The 20,080-nt window shown below is 40.6% G+C and overlaps 1 protein-coding gene across 3 annotated transcripts in view; it reads right to left on the bottom strand.

The window, feature by feature from the left end:
- Window positions 1-19,953, bottom strand: part of ATM (ATM serine/threonine kinase) — an 86,171-nt gene extending 66,218 nt beyond the window's left edge. For 2 of the 3 annotated variants that reach the window (XM_042460044.1, XM_042460045.1), the window contains exons 1-13: window positions 19,711-19,953; window positions 16,284-16,461; window positions 16,067-16,179; window positions 14,044-14,189; window positions 12,978-13,142; window positions 11,852-12,017; window positions 9,081-9,319; window positions 8,292-8,455; window positions 7,677-7,846; window positions 7,214-7,585; window positions 4,876-5,070; window positions 3,805-3,900; window positions 892-1,114 (exon numbers count right to left, since the gene is read on the bottom strand). In XM_042460044.1, the coding sequence (XP_042315978.1) occupies window positions 892-1,114; window positions 3,805-3,900; window positions 4,876-5,070; window positions 7,214-7,585; window positions 7,677-7,846; window positions 8,292-8,455; window positions 9,081-9,319; window positions 11,852-12,017; window positions 12,978-13,142; window positions 14,044-14,189; window positions 16,067-16,179; window positions 16,284-16,355 (2,121 nt within the window). In that variant the 5' untranslated portion in view covers window positions 16,356-16,461; window positions 19,711-19,953. Of the gene's footprint in view, window positions 1-891; window positions 1,115-3,804; window positions 3,901-4,875; window positions 5,071-7,213; window positions 7,586-7,676; window positions 7,847-8,291; window positions 8,456-9,080; window positions 9,320-11,851; window positions 12,018-12,977; window positions 13,143-14,043; window positions 14,190-16,066; window positions 16,180-16,283; window positions 16,462-19,710 lie in introns of those variants that run through there. The other variant, XM_042460046.1, reaches the window with a different exon arrangement.
- Window positions 19,954-20,080: the final 127 nt, after the last annotated feature.

Genomic DNA, 20,080 nt, shown 5'->3' with positions numbered 1-20,080 from the left:
ATTCTGGGAATTGTGGTTTACTGTGGCACCAGAGCTCTCTGACAGAGAAGGCTAAGCATCTCACAAAACTACAGTTCCCAGAATTCCCTAGCACTGAGTCAGGGCAGTTAAAGTGATCAAAAATAACTGGATAATTCTGTAGTGCATTTTGGACCACATATAAAAATGGTCAACACACCATAAATATTCTTTGAGGTGTCATTTTGAATAACACTAAATATTTTAAAAAGTCTGATAATCCCTCAGTTTAGTCATATTTAAGCAGAGTTCCAAATTTATATTGTCTGCAGAGGAAGAAATGGGCCCTACTTTCTGGAAACAAAATATCCTCTCTATCAGGGTTTCAGTCCATTTCTTATTAACCATGGCCTATAGCAGAGCAAAGATAGCCTTGGTACAACACCTTAAAGATATTGAACTGCAATCCTAAATATTTGACGTATCAATGTGTTTATCAAACAATTATGAAGCTTTCAAAATATGTATATATCTTGATGAATATAAGCACTAGGGCAATCTTTTAAAAAAATATCAGAACCAACTGCATAAAATACAACAAAAAACACTGTTTGTCTATTTTACAGTTGCACTGCCATATCAGTGGGCTAGTGATCTGCACCAATTGCTATATTCAACAGTGGTGTATGCATGCAGACACATTAATGTGGATGTAAATAGGTCAATGATCATTGAATAATAGGAGGTATGTCCTTCTGCATTTCTGGGGGGAGGGGGAGCAGAGCAGAACTCCTGCAGAAGGGAAGGATCTACTGTATTTATTATGCAGCAAATAACAAAAAATGCTCAGAGATACACATGAGGAAGGATGTATTTTTAAACATTATTGTAATAAGTGAAGATAACAGATCACAATTTTATTTTCCATCTTACCTCAAAAGAAAAGCTACTAAGAAGTTTTTCTGACATCACCAAGAGATCATTCTCTAAGGCTTGTCTACGTTTCTGGTTGACTACCAGTCTGGAACCAGAGGGTTTGCTTTCTGATATCTCCTCTATCATGTTTGTAAATATATCAATTCCATCACAAGTTGTCTGCATGTAGAATGCTTCAGTTTCTGAAAAACTGACTTTGTTTTCTTGTGCATGTTGCAAACTTAATAGAATAAGTAAATAAAATATTTAGTGATATTTCATGACAGTACTCATAACCTTTAAAACCAAAGCCACACACATACACAAAAAACTTTAATGCTAGTTCTGATATTCTGGCTATTGACCCAATTATATTTAAATTCCTAGATTATAAATGAAGAGTACCCTCTTATAAATTCATTTTGTACAGAAATAGCTTTCCATTCAAACATTAACCTTAAAAATGCATAAAACAGTATTTACCACTTTTCCTAGACAAAATATATTCTGATACACCAGTGAAGAAATGCATATGATCAACAATCCTAAACATTTTGTGTGCATATATAAGGGTATATATATAGATCTCACATAATTATAAATAAATCATCTGATAAAACACCCACATACTCAAATGTCAAAACATAATAAAGTACAAAGCAATCTTTAGCCTAAAATCCTTAAAGCACCAAGAAATTCTTCTTTTAATATTATAATAATAATAATAGTAAGAACTGTTAATTGGCAATATTGGAATGTCTGAAGATATCATAACTACACACACACACACATATATATATATAATATTATGTCGTTCAACACTCTGATTCCATAAATCCCAATCTCAAACATGATGCCTGTTTAAATAGATTTGGAGAATCAGTTTTGGGAAACAGTAAGATAACAATCTCTCTTTTTTAAAAAATCTCTCTATGGCTACAAATAATTACTCTTAAACTTGGGCCCACCTTATTAATTTGGGGACTTTGGCCTATTACAGATTGCCAAAATAAAGCTGCTTCGGGTCTCTTTGGAGGTATGCTGTTTAAATGATGCATGTGTCCTAAGAGTCCGGAGGTTGCACCAAAGCCATGCTCCAGTCCTAAGGACTAGAGTGCAGCTTTGGTGCAGCTTCCAGATTCTTAGAACGCAAGCATCATTTAAACAGCATACCTCCAAAGAGACCCAAAGCAGCTTTATTTTGGCAGTCTGTAACAGGCCTTTGAGACCATATTTGTGACATAAGCTCACCCTATACATAAAATGCTGAAAGAATAGTGCTTCATCAACATGCTTGCTTGCACTATTACAAGTTCAGACCTTTCAACTTTTTTCTACTATTCTAATGAGCAATGAGGGACAAAATTAAAAGTATTTCTTGCTGGATGTAATGGATTGTGTGACAAAAGAGTTATTTTGCTGAGAGAAGGCAAGCACTCAGAGCATTTAGATTGTTCAGAAAGGCTGCAGCTCCAAATGAAGAATGAGATCTGCTCAAAGAGATTTGTACATAGGGAACAAGGGAAGCTAGAGAGAGGGATAAATATATAGAGAATTATGTGAGATGCAGGTTTAAGTTATGCAACAATTTAAATTATATAGGGGCTTTCTAGACGGCCCTTTGGGACGTCCGGAGGACGTCCCATTTTAAAAAAGGGGCGTCTCTTTTAGACGCCCCTGGGCCTCGTACGGACTCCGTCCGTACAAGATGGCGCCGGCCTTTCTACATGGCCGGCGCCATCTTTACGTATCGGACGCACAGCGTCCAGACGCGTCGCGCCGCTGCTGACGTAGCGAGCGCGCCCCTGGCGCCTCGCTACGTCACAAACGCGACGCAGAAAGAAGCTCCATTTTGGAGCTTCTTTTTTCGGTCCGTGCGGGAGTCGGGCCGTTTGAAGGCTCCGGCTCCCCCGCGGACCTTCTGGCGGCGGCGCCAGACCGCTGCAAAGCGGCGGTCTGTACCCCGCCATAGGCAAGGAAAATTTTGCTCTGTAAACTTAAATATTTTGGTGATACCTGAGGCCAGTCTAAATTTACAAGAATTACTCTTCCTGTGTGAATAAAAATATTTTCTGTTTTGGAACCTCATGCCTGGACTGAATTAGTAGTTTGTGATCGCTACAGCCAGATCATGGTCACCCACTAACAATGAACCCATGCAAACACATCCTATCTTCAAAGCCAACTGTCTGAGGTTACCTCAAAGGCTTGATTGGAATCCAAATAAAGGTCTTCTGGTAAAAAGTCTAAGGTGGGTGCAAGTAACCCAAGGACAAGATTCTGAGGCTCCACCTTGATGAAGGGTTATGGGTTTTTCTGTCACAGACTGTCCTCCAATAATTGGTTATTACATATACATTTATTCATTACATCAGTTCTGTTTTTGAGCAAGCTTGTTCACACAGCACTAAACTATGGCCCCATACAGACTGCCAAACTAAAGCTGCTTCAGGTCACATTGGAGGTATGCTGTTTAATTGATGCATCCGTCCTAAGAGTCTGGAAGCTGCTCCAAAGCTGTGCTCCAGTCCTTTGGGCTGGATTGTGGCTTTGGCGTGGCTTCTGGACTCTTAGGACGCATGCATCATTTAAACAGCATACCTTCAAAATGACCTGAACCAGTTTTATTTTGGCCTGTCTGTATGCGGCCTATGAATTGAGTGAAAAAAATTCCTCAATTTAAGTTATTTGCTGTGCTGCATAAACCACTGCTGAATCAAGTAATATGGATCCCTTGGGTATGTAAAACTAGAATAGCTCTTTTGGTCTTAAAAAGGTGTTTTCATGATTTTTAGGTACTAGCTGATTCCTCAAACCTTTATGTACAGATCCCAATATGTGGAAACCCAACAAAATAGAAATATACTCAGATGTGTAGTAATAATATTACCTTAGGACACACAAGTACTTATATTGATTTTTTAAACATACCATTCAGAAGCATTGTGAAAAAAATTTATGGCCGATGTACTATTTTTCATAGTCAGGCTTACAAGACTTTTCTGCAGTTCTAATTTAGGAAAGTCACTGTAGAGAATTTAAAACAAAATGAGAGCAGCTATAACTCTTTACCCCCATCATAAGATTATCAATTTTAAACATATTAAAATGTGCAAAAATAGATATTTTTAGAAGTTGTAGTAAAGAATTAACCCTCAGATCTGTTTATTCCTTTTGCAGACAATACTCCCAATCTTTTTTAATAATAATAATAATAATAATAATAATAATAATAACAATAATAGGATTTATTTATATGCCGCCCATATAAGCACTTGCATGCAACTGCATGCTTCACATGTGGATGACTCGGAGATAACAAATGAAAATAATAACATTCTTCAGATTATACTTTGTTTCTTGTAGTATCATGTATACTTGTAATTTTTGGTAATCATGATATACATTATAAATCATGTGACCAGCAAAAATTACAAAAATAATAGTTCTAGTGATGTCTTTTTTCAAATGTAGATATGTAGCATTAAATAAGGTCATTTCATATGGAAACTTTATATATTTTATCCACCTGAATAAATAACTTGCAATGACTACTTATTACAAAATGTTTAAAAAAGAGTTACACTTATTTAATTCTGTAACTTAAGCCTTTTTGAAGATTTGAGCAACAGTGCATTATCTACTTAACCAATTAAGCTGATCGAATAGATCCTGAAAGAGAGATTATCTGTGGGAAGGAGCCACCCAGGAATGTGTAAACTCCCAGTACCACGCAAGCAAGGCAGAAGATATAACATTCCTGCATGTCTCCTTCACAGACAAGAAAGAAAATTCATGACAAGTGGCCACACTTCATTCTCCATTTGGAGAAAGAAGCCATCCAGTCATGATTTCTTTCCCCTGCCTTATTTATGCAGAAATGGGAGTGAATCCATTTCTGTGTGTCTCCTACTCCACAAGCAAGAATGAAAACTCACAGTAAGTGACCAACACTTCATTTCCTATACTGAAAAACTTATTGTTTATTACTCAAATCGTTACCTGCACAGAATAGGAGGGAGTTCCACAGTATCCTCTATATCTTCCTCCTCATGGCAGAACAGAAGCCACTTCAGAATTGCTTCTTTTAATGAAAGAGTTGTATTTCCTTCGCAATCATTCTGTACTGTCCCATTTTTCAAAATTTCCGGTACTTCTGATGTTCTAAGTGCAACTGTCAAGAACTGTGCTGCAGATCTTAAAAAAAGACCATTTGTATACGCTCACCATCTAAATTTCCAGTTAGAGATATGTCTACATTCAGGAGAAACACAAGGGATACAGGATGTGCTGCCCTCTTTTCCACCAATTCCCTCAATTTATCTTTGAGAAATTTACAAACGTTGTAAAGGGATGCATCTGAATTAACCCAACCATCACTTCACTAGTCAGGATTTCTATCTTAATAAAGGGCTTGCAAAACATGATTGAGGGAATCCGACTATCATTTAACCACAGATCATGAACAATCTTCTTACAATAGTTATAGCTAATGAATGAAGGGCAGGGACAACATGCAAATGACAAAGAGGCAGCTGGGGGGGCAGTAGGGGCCCATGGGAGGGAGGAGCACTGGTCCCGCGACCCCTTCTGCTCTCCGCGGAGGTTTGCTGGGTCTTTCTTCACCTCGAAAGGACTCAAGAGTCAGGAGTCAGTTTGGGGTGAAGAAAGGCAAGCCGGGAGGAAGAGGCCTCGGCACGTGCCCAGCCCTCTTTTTCCCAGCCCTTCCCTCTCCCCCGAAGGGCTCTCTGCAGCTCTTTGGGGAAGAGGGAAGGCAAGCAGTGAAGGAGAGGACTGGGCATGCACCCAGCCCTCTTCTTCCTCGACCTTCCCTCTCCCCCAAACAGCTCTCTGGAGCTCTTTGGGGGAAAGGGAAGGTAAGCAAGGAGATAGAGGACCGGACAGACGGCCCGTCCCTCTTCCCCAGAGACCTTTCCCTGCTCTGCGCACCTCTGGCTCTTTCTCCTGAGCGTCATTTTCTGGCTTCCCACTGTCTCTGAGAGACAGCAGAAGGCCCAAATGTGGCAGGGAGGAGGAGGAACAGGCATGCGTGTGCCTCATCCGCCTCCTCTCTCACCTCGTGCCTGATGAAATGTTGTCACATACAACCCGTAGTATGCGTGCCATAGGTTCGCCATCACGGCTACAACACAACAGTAATTTTTAATACTGTTTTTTACATTTTAAATAATTTGAAGTGCTTTAGGTAAAAGAAAAAATTGAGATCGCTTGTTTTTATCTAAATCACTTTAAAATACAAAATAGATCTAGTAGATAAATCATAATAAACTCCATCCTAACTTCTACCAAAAGCATTTACAGCATTTTAAGTGAGCTGTTATAGTTAGTATAGGGTAGAAGAGGTGTGCAGAAAGTGGCAATTCATCAGAAACCCACTCCTGCAGGTCAAAGAACCATAAAGAGTGGGCAAGGTTGTAGTGCAGTCTCTCACCTAAAATCAGGTGGAAACACACTTTGTGAATAGGAATTTCCACGCATAGAAGGGGCTTCTACCCAATCTCTGGCAATTCCACCTTTCTCCTATTCGTGGGTTCCCCAACCCTACAACAAAGCTTCTCTGAGAGGGCTTTGGGCTGCCAAATGAGGTAGGAGCAAGTAAGTGAGTTTCTGCTGGCATTTCTCTTGCCTCAGTCAATAGATGAATAGAACAAACTTACATATGTGTATTTAAAACAGGCTGAGTCTCTCTTAGCTGGAATTTGAAAATCCAAAATATTCCAAAATTCAAAATTGTCCATATGAGACAGTGACACCTTTGCTTTCTGACAGTTGAATGTATACAAGCTTTGTTTCATGAATAACATTATTCCAAATATTATGTATAAAATTACCTTCAAGCTATGTGTATAAGGTGTATACGAAACATTAATAAATTTCATGTTTCTATTTGGATCCCATCTTCAAGATACCTCATTATATATAAGCAAATTTTCCAAAATCTGAAAAAAGCCAAAGCACTTCTGATTCCAAGAATTGGAGATAAGGGAGACTCAACCTGTAATAATCCCATGAGTACAATCTGTCCTCCATACCTACACATTTTTTATCTACAATTCAAGTATCCATAACTTGAATACACACACACACGCACTCCAAAATGAAAACCTTGATTTTTTTTCTTTTTATTTAAGAGGCACCATTTTACAATGTCTCTGTGTTTAATGGAACTTGTTTTAAAAATTAAATACGAAATCATACCACAGTAAATTTGATAAACTCATGTTCTGCATGTATTAACTGAATCTGTATAAATTGTAGGCTATAAAACAATTATATCAGTGCATTAGAAACAGTTATTAATTTTCAAAGTCAATATTACCTTGACGGCTTGCATGAAGATCCTGAAAATATCTTCCAAATTTCTCTATCCATTGCTATTATCTTTCCTTGAATCATTGCTCCAAGTAATTCAAAACATTCTACTTCAATTTGCTGAAGACTTAGGCTACGAACAACAAAAGACCAAACTTTTGACCATGTTCGCTGCAGCTCTAACTTGTGAGTGTTTTTCAGATGTAGTTTTTGGCCTTGACACAATGCAACCTCTTTAAGACATCGTAACACATAAGGTGTCTTTTCTCCTCGACGCTGCTGAGGTAGTAGCTGATAAAGTATATTGAGTAAAAGAAGCACCTCCTCATGAGGAATGCTTGTGGGATACTTTGATAATAATCTGGTTGTAATCTGCAGCCTTGAAAAGAAAACATATAAATAGAGCATTAAAAGGCTGTAACAAATTGATACATATCAGTGTGACAGTACAATGCAAGTTTTTTTTTTACCAGGGTATGACATCAAAGTCCTTCTGCGATCTTTGCAGGTTGTCACGAATCACTTCCCAACCTAATTCAATTCTCCTACGTTTGTATGGCCCTTCTCCATCTCCAACCTCTCTCTGTGTAACAGTGTATGGATGGCTTATCTCCAAAACTTTGGTGCTTTCTGTAAAGAGCTTAACAAACAAACAACAAATCAGACTGAACTACAGATACATTTGCACACAATTTTATGGTAAAATATTTTAAGGACAACATTGTGCAGTTCCAGTTAAGACTGTTGAGCCAAAAAGAATGGGCTATAGCCAAAATGGACAAGCCTCCCATTCCCATGACAATCTTAAATTATACGTAAATGCTGCATTTTATTAGTCTAGAGTAAGTCCACTGAAACTGTGGAATTTATAACATGTTGACTCATCATTCAAGAATTAATACTATGGGCCTTACTCTAGTTGGAACTAACTTGTATGATTCATCCCTGAGCATGCACAGCAAGGATGACAGGAGAAGAACAAAGGAGTTTGTTAGGTTCTATGAGGATCTTTCAGCACTGCATCCATATGGGAAAAGTCTGAGTTTCAATCACAATAAACAGTGTATGAAAATGGACCAGGTTACCTGATGACAAATATCAGCAAATAACTCAACAAGGTTTTCTTTTACAGCAATACTGCGTGAGCCTGAAGAATATTTTCCTCTGCTGCCAATGAGATTGACTTCATTAGCTAATAAGTCATAGAGACTGTATAAAATACTTTCCCATTTCACTGAGTTACAGACTCCTGTAAACAGAAGAATAAGACAAATAGTTCTGTGTAAATTATTACATGTTGCCAATACAAATAAAATAATGAAATGCAATTGAAATTTTAAAAAATTAAAGGATCATCTGCGATATGTTTATTCTGTCTAACATAGGCGCGTTACAGACTGCTCAAAACGGGTGGTCTCGCACCGCTGCCGGTTGCTGCGTCCGGGAACTGCAGCAGCCAAACCGCGTGGTTCCCGGGCGCAGCAACAAAGAAGCACCAAAGTGGCGCTTCTTCCTGGGCCCTGGAAGAGGCGCTGCAAGGCGTGAGGTGCACACTCGCGACGCCACTTCCGGTGCACGACGTCCAGACGCTGAGCGTCCGCGACATCAAAACGGTGGCGCCCATCTGTATGCGGCGCCACCATTTTGACATAGTCGTTACGCACAAGGGGCAAGGCGCATCAGGAAGTGCCACCCCTCGCGCGTAATGACGGCACCCCATAGGGCCCGTCTGGAACGCGCCACAGTAACACAAAAAGGAGTCCAAACAAATATTAGAAAACTTTTTTAAAAATCCACAACTCACTATAAAAAGTAATTTTTAAATAGATCTGGACTGCTCTTGAATACACTGAATACAAGTATTCAGTACATACCTTCTTCCTGGCTTTTTGCTCCATTTGGATGATGAACACGAACCTGAAGCTGGACTAGCTGAATGATCTGCTTCTTCAGGGAATCTTTTGGTTTATACTGAGCCCATATCCAAAGGACAGTTGGCAGAATTTCCTCTCCTAGCTTACAAATTCGGATACGGTAATTCATAGCAAACACACCAAAAACTACATTCATGGCTGCAAAAATATGTTCAAGAGCCACAGGGTTTCTTTCTTGCCTGCAAAATAAGAAAGGCATGCTTTATTAGATCTTTAAAGTCTACTATTAACCAGAACAGCCAATGGAAATCCAGATTATTGTGAACACAATGTCTAAGGGAAGTCCATGGAAGTATCTATGTGTGTATGCTTCTTTCCTGTAGCTGTTTATGCCTGATGTGTGGATGTCAGGATCAGAACAAAGAAAGGATGCAATTTTAGGGACAATGTCAGCAGAAGGCCCTCCTGCTATTTCTCTCTTTCCATCTTTGATATACAGTGAGCCCTTGGTATCCACTGGGGTTTGGCTCCAGGACCCACCATGGACACCAAAATCTGTAGGTGCTAAAGTCCAATTAAATACAATGGCATAGTAAAATGGTGTCCCTGATATAAAATGGCAAAATCAAGGTTTGCTTTTTGGAATTAATTTTTTTTCCAGACCACAGATGGTTGAATACATGGATGCAGAATCCATGGATATGGAGGGCCTGACTGTGTGTTCCACCCTTCTTCACGAAGAAGGGTTTGTGTAAAACAAAGATGTTTATCACACTATGCTCTTAAAGAGCTACTATTCCAGTGTGACTCCTCTAGCAGCCTCCTGTTGCATGCTGGGATTGGCAGTTTTAAGGAGCTGAACTTCTCTGCCTGAGAATTCTAAATACCCCTCCTTAAAACTGCCAATCCCACCATGCAACAGGAGGCAGCTAGAGGAGTCACACTGGAATAGTACCTCTTTAAGAGCTCGTCTGATAAACACCAAAGTCAAACATAGTATTAAAACCATAATTCTAAGAACAGATATGACTAATAGACATACAAAAAAGTTAATACTTCCCTGTCCTCCAAAGGCCTGTACAATGTTTTTTGCACTAGTACACAAGGGGCAGCCATGAGAGAGAAAACTGGTTTCATATTTGGTGTTCAGCCACTAAGAAGACTATGCCAAGTCTTGTTGCTCTACACTCATTAAAGGCATGATATGCAGGGCCTCCCTAGTTGCTCTTAAATCCTAGGTTTGGTTATGGGAAAGAAGTTCTTCAAACAAATTTCAACACTTTGTAAATTACTATAAAGACCCCGAATTATGAAACCTGTGATCATGTTAACAAATCTTTACATGACCAGTGGATTAGAGGACTTGAACTGTTGAAACATACTTATTTTTATGCCTCCCCCTGCTTGAGTGTTTGTCTTTCTGGGAAGAAAAGCAGACATACTTCAGCCACAGCAAATACTTGATAGCCAGCTGAGTCCTTCTCCAAGCTCACAGAACTCACAGCAGGAAGAGTAGTTGGACAAAAAAACCTCTAAGCCCCTGAGAAAGGCAAAGGCGTCACCATCTAGCAAAAACCCTTCCCTGCAGACAGAGGGAAAGGCTCCACACACACAGCTGTGAAACATGCTCTTGAACTATGGGCATGAGTGACCTGATAGGCTTTATAAATTAGGAGCTTCCTTCAGTAGAATTACTGGAAGCAAACTTCCAGTTCATTCCTTGGGCTAAGACAGCTATTGTGAGTACTTGATTTAAGACCCTCAGACTGTTTACTTTTACTGACTCTACTACCTCCAGTGTTGAGACTCTTCTGACTTATGGTTTCTGTTTGTCATCTGAAACCTCTTGTTCCTATGACTTCTGAATCTTGCGCACTCTGAAAGTCTTTAAACAGAGGCTGGATGGCCATCTGTCGGGTATGCTTTGATTGAGAGTTCCTGCATGGCAGGTGGTTGGATTGGATTGAACTCTATGATTCTATGAATTCTCATTTATGATGGCTGGACAAAAAATACATATCAACTTTGTTGTAAAGACAAGTTTGAAAATGTATGTATATTGTTGTATTACATTTCTAAGCTCTGAAATATACTCTGCAGCCAATACAGATGACTCACAACAGAACTCATAATCATCAAGAAACTTGTATCAAAGCACTGGAAGGATACATATCTGCTTCTAATAATCCAATGTACCAAACATGCACTTTACTGTCCATATCTGATTACAACCACTCACTGGAAACAATATATAGAAATGTGTTTGGAATTCTTATGTACAGATCTTATGTCAATGTGTTTAACAGATTGCATCCAAACTAAGAATGATATTCGATATGAGCTGTCATTATATTTCCATCCCCTTAAGCTTCATAGTGATTTATCTCTCTCCCTCCCTTCTTTCCTTTCCTTATTGTACTATGTGTTATTTAACCAGAACTTAAAAAACAAACACACTATTTTAAATTGCTAAAGAGACCAAATATATATAGTGTGCCCTTTCTTTACATGGGGGATCCATTCTGGACTCCCCAGCATAAAGCGAATTGCGCCTATGCTTGAGCCCCATTTAAATGAATGGGGCTCATGCACGCAGCGGCGCACACCCCATTATTCCCTATGGGAAGCACCGCCCCTTCTCCCTACGTGTGGCTTTCAACATATGCGGGCATACTGTATTTCAACACAAAAATGCTTCCAAAGACTGAGCATGTATTCCAAGCAATTTCTTGAAATGCAAATAAGATACGTCAAAATAAGCTAAGATTTACCTTGCATACTGCATAGCTTTTGGGAAAAAGTTAAAAATATTAGAATTTAACTCATCAGTTTGGAAGCACAATCCTCTGGTGAGTGTGTAAATGATTCTAGCCACCAAAACCTTGTTGATGTCTTTGGAAGGTCTGAGGAACAATCTGAAGTACAGGTTTTGGAGATCTAAAAGAATAAATCAAATTCAAATTATTTTACAAAGGCGTAGAAGCATTGCATCTGTTTAGCTAATAACCAGTAAATTATCAATAAAGCTGTTCACAAACAGAAACTGCCCCAACCTGCATCAGAGGTTGTTTTCTGAGAGCATTGTATGTTCTCCAAGGCCTTGTTTAAGGTCATGTGGGGGGGAAATCCCACACACTGACAGCCCCACAGTGTCCTTATTTTGTCTCAAGGAAGGGCACTGAATGAACTTGTGCTTGATTTGTTGAGACTTCAAGAGCTGGGCCCTAAAGAATCAAGTTTCTCCACTTTGGACATTTCTGTGGGAGCGGTCCCTGAAAGCTGCTACAGCAGCTGTGAAGAACTGACCCCTTCATCTGCCTTTGCCTCTGTCTGCAGTAAATGCTCAGTTCTGTTGGTTCTATATCGCAGGTGCCTGTGGCCTCCTCATCAACACTGGAGAGCTGCCCAACTTCATATGCACCACGTTTGGTTTCCTGAGCTGATCCTGATGTGATTGCAGCTCCTTCAACTTTAGGAAGATCAAGTTGGTTCAGCCCAAGAAGGGCAAGGGACATAAACAGACTATGATAGAGGCTACAGCTCCAAATGAGAAGAATGTGAAAATGCTGACAAGGCAGAGCATGAACACTCAGCTCCTCGATCAGCATTGGTGGGGCCTAGGGGAAGGGCAAAAATGGGAGAAAGGCCAACTGGGAAAAATAGACAGAGGTAAAAATGAAGACTGAAGGATAAGAGGAAAAAATCTGAGAAGGAAGCTACTCAGAGTCCAGAGATCCTGAAGTGAATTGTGCGACAGATGAAAAGGAACTGTGAGGAGTAACTCTTGGCACTATCCCATGACTCAGATCTGCACATGTCTGAGCTCAATGGAGCTTATTCTCAATGAAAGATTCAGAGATTTGTATCCTTAATGAGAGAGGAATGACATCTACTAACCTGACCATTGTTGTGAAGATATTTCACACCAGTATTTTCTCACTACAAGAATATTCTTTAGCAATATACTACTACAGTCTGCTCCATAAATAGCATAACTTGATGGATCATTTACTGTGTTGATGATATACATTAGAAGCTCTTTACATTTCAACCTGGGCGCTCCTGTGCAAAAGCAGAATATAAATGTAAGTTTTAGTTGTTCATCACTTCAGGACAGAAAGATATTTACAGATTACACCTTTAAAAACATCAACACGACAATAATTCATATTCTTAAAAGGAGCATAATTGCTGTACTTATATGAATTGGATGGCAGCATTAATTACTTTCAAAGTTGTCTGATATATTCTAATGTATTCTTGTTATGTTTCACAATTTAACCACATAGATATGGCTCTTTTCTTTGACACCGACTATCTTTGGATTTTAATTCTTATTCTCACCACATTTCTAGAGACTCCGGCCATTGACACCCCCTACCCACCCATTACCTCTATCAACGTATGTACATATGCAGCTGGGTCTATGCAGAATGCTTCACTGTCTACAGGTTGTTATGTTTCCCTGTCCCTGTAGTGTTATCCTACTGATATAAAAGAGAATCCATATGCTGCATTGCCTCTTGCATTGAGAAGGCTGGAGTGTGGAGTCGACTCACTGTCTGTATTTAACAAATAATAATGGAGACATTTGGGAATGTAAAAACAAAATCCAAGTAAAACTTGCAGGAAACACTGCAACTAGATTCATACCCACTTTTCTCCATTAATCTTCCTGGAAAACCGATATAGATTTTTGCACTACCTTCATAAATAGTGTTCCAGAAAGAAAATACTATAACAGAATCAACCTCCCAATCATCTGACATCAAAGTGATAATTTAAGTCTCTGTAAAACATTTTATTTCTAAACTGTATACAAAAAATAGTTTCAGGTGAACATGAATACAATAACATGATTATAATATTTTAGGAAAAATACATTTTTAAATGTTTGCATATCAGAGCTGAATCTCAGCAAAATAAATTATACTCCTAGCTATATTTGCTCAAACCTACTCACTTTTATTAGCACATCTGATGAAATATTTGACCAAGCTGCTGATCTCCTGCATCTTTTTTTGCCTTGTTGCTTGCGTTGATGCAGACACATTTGGCTTTGCTAGCCTGGCACTTTCAGTTTCTTTCTGAATGTACTTCTGCAGAAATCTTGAAAAGCAAACAAAAACATTTTTATTTTAAAATAAAAGTTAAACAAACAAACAAACAAACAAAAAACAACCTTATGAACAACAAGCCTCAAGCCTCCTGTTCTGTAAGAAAAGTTTTAGTCCAAGCACTTCTGTACAATTGCCAACACTTTCACTTTCACATGGAGATCCCATGGCCAATCTGCACCAAATCGTATGTGTCTCCACTCTCACTTTTGAGACAATATGGGGGAGAAACACAACACAGACCTATGCTTGCTGTGTTCACTACTCTTAGCTAAGTTTCTGACATGTGGATAAAAGGGAGGGGGAAGCGCCAGGCAGCTATAGCATGAACAATAATAACAATAAGGCCAAGCACCTTCTGAACATACACTTGCAAGAATAACATAATGAGACATTGTCTGTATCCACACTGCAGAAATAATCCAGTTTGACACTGCTTTAACTGCCCTGGCTCAATGCTCTAGAATTCTGGGAATGGTAACTTGTTGCAACATCAGAGCTCTTTGCCAGAGGAGGCAAAATGCCTCCAAAACTACAAATTCCAGTATTCCATTGCATTGAGCTCTGGCAGTTAAAGTGGTGTCAAACAGGATTATTTCTGCAATGCAGATGAAACTATTATCTTCTTTCTGATATTAGAATCCCAAGACATCATGTACCATAGTTGCTAACAGACTGAAGAAATCCCACAGTCAAATCTCATCTCAATTGTGAACTGCCTAGTTATTGACTTAAACATGTACAAGCTCCCATAATAGCTTCCAACAAAAAATGTCATTATTAATAATGTAACAACTACAATGAAGTAACCAATAAATCCAAGATAAAAATAGTGATTAAAAGGGCCTGGGAAGATTAAGAGTTATCCTGGTGCCAGAAAGACAAAATGCTCACTCTATGGCCCCTGACAAAAACATTAGCCCTCATTCCAGTTACTCTCCTCAGTTTGCAATTTGAAGAACAATGACTTTGCAGAATAAGGCTGGCAAAATGTCGCCTGCAGACCACATGTGGCCCCAAAGGCCCTTTAAGTGGTCCTCAAAGGTTAAAAAAAAACCCTGTTGCTCCAAAATGCCCTCTCATGGGTGTGGAGAGCATTTCTATCACGTCTGGAGAACCTGAGCCACCAGCAGTAAAAAACATGTTGCATAATTTTTCATTATTTTTTTCCTCCAAAAGTCCCTCTTAATGGGATATATTTCTACTATGGCCTGTTCCAGACTGCCAAAATAAAGCTGCTTTGGGTCTCTTTGGAGGTATGCTATTTAAATGATGCATGGGTCCTAAGAGTCCGGAGGTCACACCAAAGCCACACTCCATTCTTAAGCATCGGAGTGAAGCTTTTGGTGCAGCTTCCGGATTCTTAGGACCCATGCATCATTTAAATAGCATACCTCCAAAGAGACCCGAAGCAGCTTTATTTTGGCAGTCTGTAACAGGCCCATGTTTTGGGCCTTGTGGCAATTCAGGTCCTGAAGAGACCTTTTTTTTAAAACAAGAAGTCAACAAGAATGGATTTCTGCTCAAGATCTGTTGTTAGATATGGCCTCCTTTGGGCCTGAAGAGTCTTCTTGGGGGTTAATGTGACACCCTAACCTTCCACAGTTGTGCACCCTGCTAGGGTTTTATTAATGATGACTACAATAATGTATGAATGTGTTTCAATAGAGTATAGTGTCACATAAATATCCTGCATTTTTACTGAAGTTCCACTGGAATCTCTCCCTACAAAACAAATTCAGGCCCCATCTTTCTGCAACAAAATTACATTTTGAAGGTTTTCTTATCATTGCAATAGCACTTTTGAAACAACAAATTATGTTAGCAACCTGACATGTAATAAGGTATGACACAGAGTAAATATATTACCTGAATACAGTATCCCAGTTAAGATGTTTTCCATGTTTGGAATCAGAGTTTTGATCCAACTGCTGAATTGTTTCAGAATCACGGAGGAGACGTTTGAACTTCTCAATTTCCTTCTAACAATTTAGTGCAGAAGTTAAAAAAAAACTATTACAATATTTTTCTGTTCAAAAAATTATATTGCACTGCTGTATTTAGAAGGTTAAGTGGTTATGATTACCTTTCGTTCTGAGGCCTTGTCACTTTCAAGCTGACGGCAGCAGGTCAACAGGTCATGGAGGGCAAGATTCATGGCTCAGTCAAGTTGGGAGTACATTCACAATGAAGACAATGGCCTTGCTGGTTTAGATCAGTTAATCTCATTCAGCATCCAGTCTCTAACGGCAACCAGCATCTGCCTGCAAGAGTATGATAGTAATGATCCATGTTTTATCACATGTGTGCCATTTCTATATACACTTGTCCCTCCACATTTGCTGGTGTTAGGGGCACAGGACCCCCGTGAATGTGGAAAAACCACAAATAACAAAAACACTATGTTTTTACCTGTCTAGGTCTTCCACTGCAACTCTATGGTCAACATCTTCCAGACACTGACCATAGAATTGTACCGGAGGAGCTATGAATGTCTAGTGGAATGTTCTCTCTAGGAATCTATAGGTCCTTTCATGTGACATTTGGTTAAAGTTCACCACAGAGTTGTGCCGCGGGATCTAGGTATTCCTAGCGATAACATATTAATAAAATCCGTGGACAATCAAATTCGCAAAAGTCAAATCCGCAAATGTGGAGGGCCGAGTGTATAGATATATCACTTAGCAGTCACAAGAAATTAGTGAAAGTGGTAAAGGATGAAGACAGCCATCATACAAGAAAGCCAGCAGCAGGTGCCTCCATCTGACTTCTGGCTTACAAATAACCCAAATAATGGCTTTGACAATGGACTGAACACATTCCAGCTGCCAACCTGTCACTCCTCTCTTGCTTCACAAAATATTAAACATTTTTAATTTTTTGAATTTATCTCTCTACTATTAACCTTATTATACAAAGGATTTTTTTTTTAATGGCAAAACTGTTTTAGGGCTAGGAAGGTGCAAGATTTCTTGGGACAGGTTCATTCATTCATTCATGTTATTTATAGTTACTATATGTAACATGACAGTTCCACCATGCCTAGCTCCTGAGGAAGATTAAGGGCCCTTCCACCTTGACCTCAGAGGGAGAGAAGAAGAGGCGGTATCTGCTGGACTGATCCTTTCCCCGCAGCCATTCCCTTCTCTTTTTGTGTCATGTCTTTTTTAGATTGTAAGCCTGAGGGCAGGGAAGTCTCAATGGCTGCATCTGCACTGCAGAAATAATTCAGTTTGACACCACTTTAACTGCCATGGCTCAATAATATCTACTTCTGGGAACTGTACTTTGTTGTTTCACCAGAGCTCTCTGACAGAACAGGTTCACAAATATCTCACTAAACTACAGCTCCCAGAATTCCATAGCACTGAGCCATGGCAGTGAAAGTGGTGTTGAACTGGATTATTTCTGCAGTGTGGATGCAACCTAATTAATTTGTAAATGGGTCTGGCAGAAGAGCGACGTATAAATACTCTGAATGAATGACAGCTAACTACGAAATAGTAATCCAGTTGGACACCACTTTAACTGCCATGGTTCAAAGCTATGGAATTTGGGGGGTTGTAGTTTGCTGTGACACCAGATGGCCCTCGTGGTCTCTTCCACCTCCATCGTCTGTGATTCTATAATTCTGTTGTTTCAGTAGAGGGGAGGAGAAGAGCCTGGAGAAGAGACGGTTAAGAGGTGTTATGATAGCCCTGTTTAAGTATATGAAGGGATGTCATATTGAGGACATCCAGTCCAACCTTGTTTTGTGCTGCTTGTTTTGTGCTGCTCCAGTGAATATGACACAGAACAATGGATGCAAGCTCCAGGAAAGGAGATTCCACCTCAACATTAGGAGGAACTTCCTGACAGCGAGAGCAGTTTGAGAGTGGATCATACTACTGTACCTCAGACACTGGTGGAGTCTCCTTCTTTGGAGGTTTTTAAACAGAGGCTGGATGGCCATTTATTGGGTAAGCTTTGATTGTGATTTCCTGCATGGCAGGGGCTTGGACTGGATGGCCCTTGCGGTCTCTTTTCCTGTAGCTTGCATCCATTATTCCGGGTCCTAGTCTCTGGAGCAGCAGAAAACAAGCTTGCTCCCTCCTCAATATGACATCCCTTCAAATACTTAATTTTGGCCTATGAGGGAAAGAATAGGCTGGCCCAGCTCCATCGGGGCTAGCCTGAAGAAGAAGAGCCCTCCAGTCCATCTGCCTTGGTCCAGGCTTCAGAGGGAGAGAAGAATGCTGGACCTGATCCCCTCCCCCTCACCATTCCCTTCTCCTTTTGTGTCCTGTCTTTTTAGATTATAAGCCTGAGGGCAGGGAACCATCTATTATCCCCTCTGTTGTAAGCCGCCTGGATTCCCAGTGATTGGGTGGCATATAAATAAATCCTATTAAATATTAAACAGGGCTATCATATCCCCTCTTAACCTTCTCTTCTCCAGGCTAAACATCCCCAGCTCCCTGAGTCGTTCCTCATAGGGCATGGTTTCCAGACCCTTCACCATTTTAGTCGCCCTCCTTTGGACACATGGCTCCAGTTTCTCAATGTCCTTTTTGAATTGTGGCACCCAGAACTGGACACAATATTCCAGGTGGGGCCTGACCAGAGCAGAATATAGTAGCACTATTACTTCTCTTGATCTAGATACTATACTTTTATTGATGCAGCCTAAAATAGCACTGGCCTTTTTAGCGGCTGCATCACACTGTTGACTCTTGTTCAGATCCCTTTCACATGTACATAGTTTCATTCAGCCAGGTGTCCCCCATAATCCTATATCTGTGCATTTCATTTTTCTGCCCTAAGTATAGTACAGTGATGGCGAACCTTTTTCAGACCGAGTGCCCAAATTGCAACCCAAACCTCACTTATTTATCACAAAGTGCCACATTCCTCTGTCTTTCTAGTAACAAACTTGTGAACTCTGTGCTGGAGTGACTTGAGCCTGTGCCCACAGAGAGGGCCATAGGTTCACCATCGCTGGTACTATAGTACCTTACATTTCTCCATGTTGAAATCCATTTTGTTAGCTTTGGCCCCGTTTTCTAGTCTATTCAGATCATTTTGAACGTTGGAGTATTAGCTATTCCTCCTAATTTGGTGCCATCTACAGATTTGATAAGTATGCTCCCAATTCTGTCCTCCAAGTCACTGATATCGATGGGTGAGAATGAGTCAAGAGAACTGTCTGCGTGATGGGTAACAGATGGGTCGAAGAGGTCTCTTCGTGAAGCTTCAGGGCCTCTCGATCATGGCTCTTAGGGGCTCTCAGTGTCTGCCATCTACCCAAAGGAAAGGGGCCGTGCTGTTAACTCCGGGGGTGCTTGGACTGTGCTTGGACTCCATGGCAGAACGGGGTTTGGCTTGCATGGCCTCTTCCAATTCTATGGCAAGCAAGCCAGCCAGCGAGAGCAGAGCGCGAAGAGAAAGAGGCGAGGATCCTAAGGGGGAGGGGGAGGGGGGAGGGGGAGGAGGGGACCGATTAAAACGTTAGGAATTAAAAAAGGGGGGCGGACCTGAAAGACACCTGCGGCGCGTGGCTTCGACCGACGTCGTGCTCCACGTCACTGGCGTGCGCTGCGTCCTCGCGCCACAGGCGACGCTTCCTTGACTGTGGACTGAAAAGAGAGAGAGAGAAGGAGGCGTTCCCCTTTCGCTCCCTTCTTCCCGCTCTCCCTCTTCCGACTCCGCCCCTTTCCCTTTTGGCCCCGCCCACACCGGAAGCGGAAGACTTCCTCCTCGCGCCACAGCCGCCGCCGCTCCAATCACTGTGGACCAGAGAGGGAGGGAGGCGGTTCTCCTTCGCTCCCTTCTTCCCGCTCTCCTTCCTCCGACCCCGCCTCCTCCTCCCCTTGGCCCCGCCCACACCGGAAGCGGAAGTCTCCT

Source organism: Sceloporus undulatus, chromosome 3, assembly GCF_019175285.1.
Source record: "Sceloporus undulatus isolate JIND9_A2432 ecotype Alabama chromosome 3, SceUnd_v1.1, whole genome shotgun sequence".
Lineage (NCBI taxonomy): Eukaryota > Metazoa > Chordata > Lepidosauria > Squamata > Phrynosomatidae > Sceloporus > Sceloporus undulatus.
This window is presented reverse-complemented; position numbering and strand designations above follow the sequence as displayed.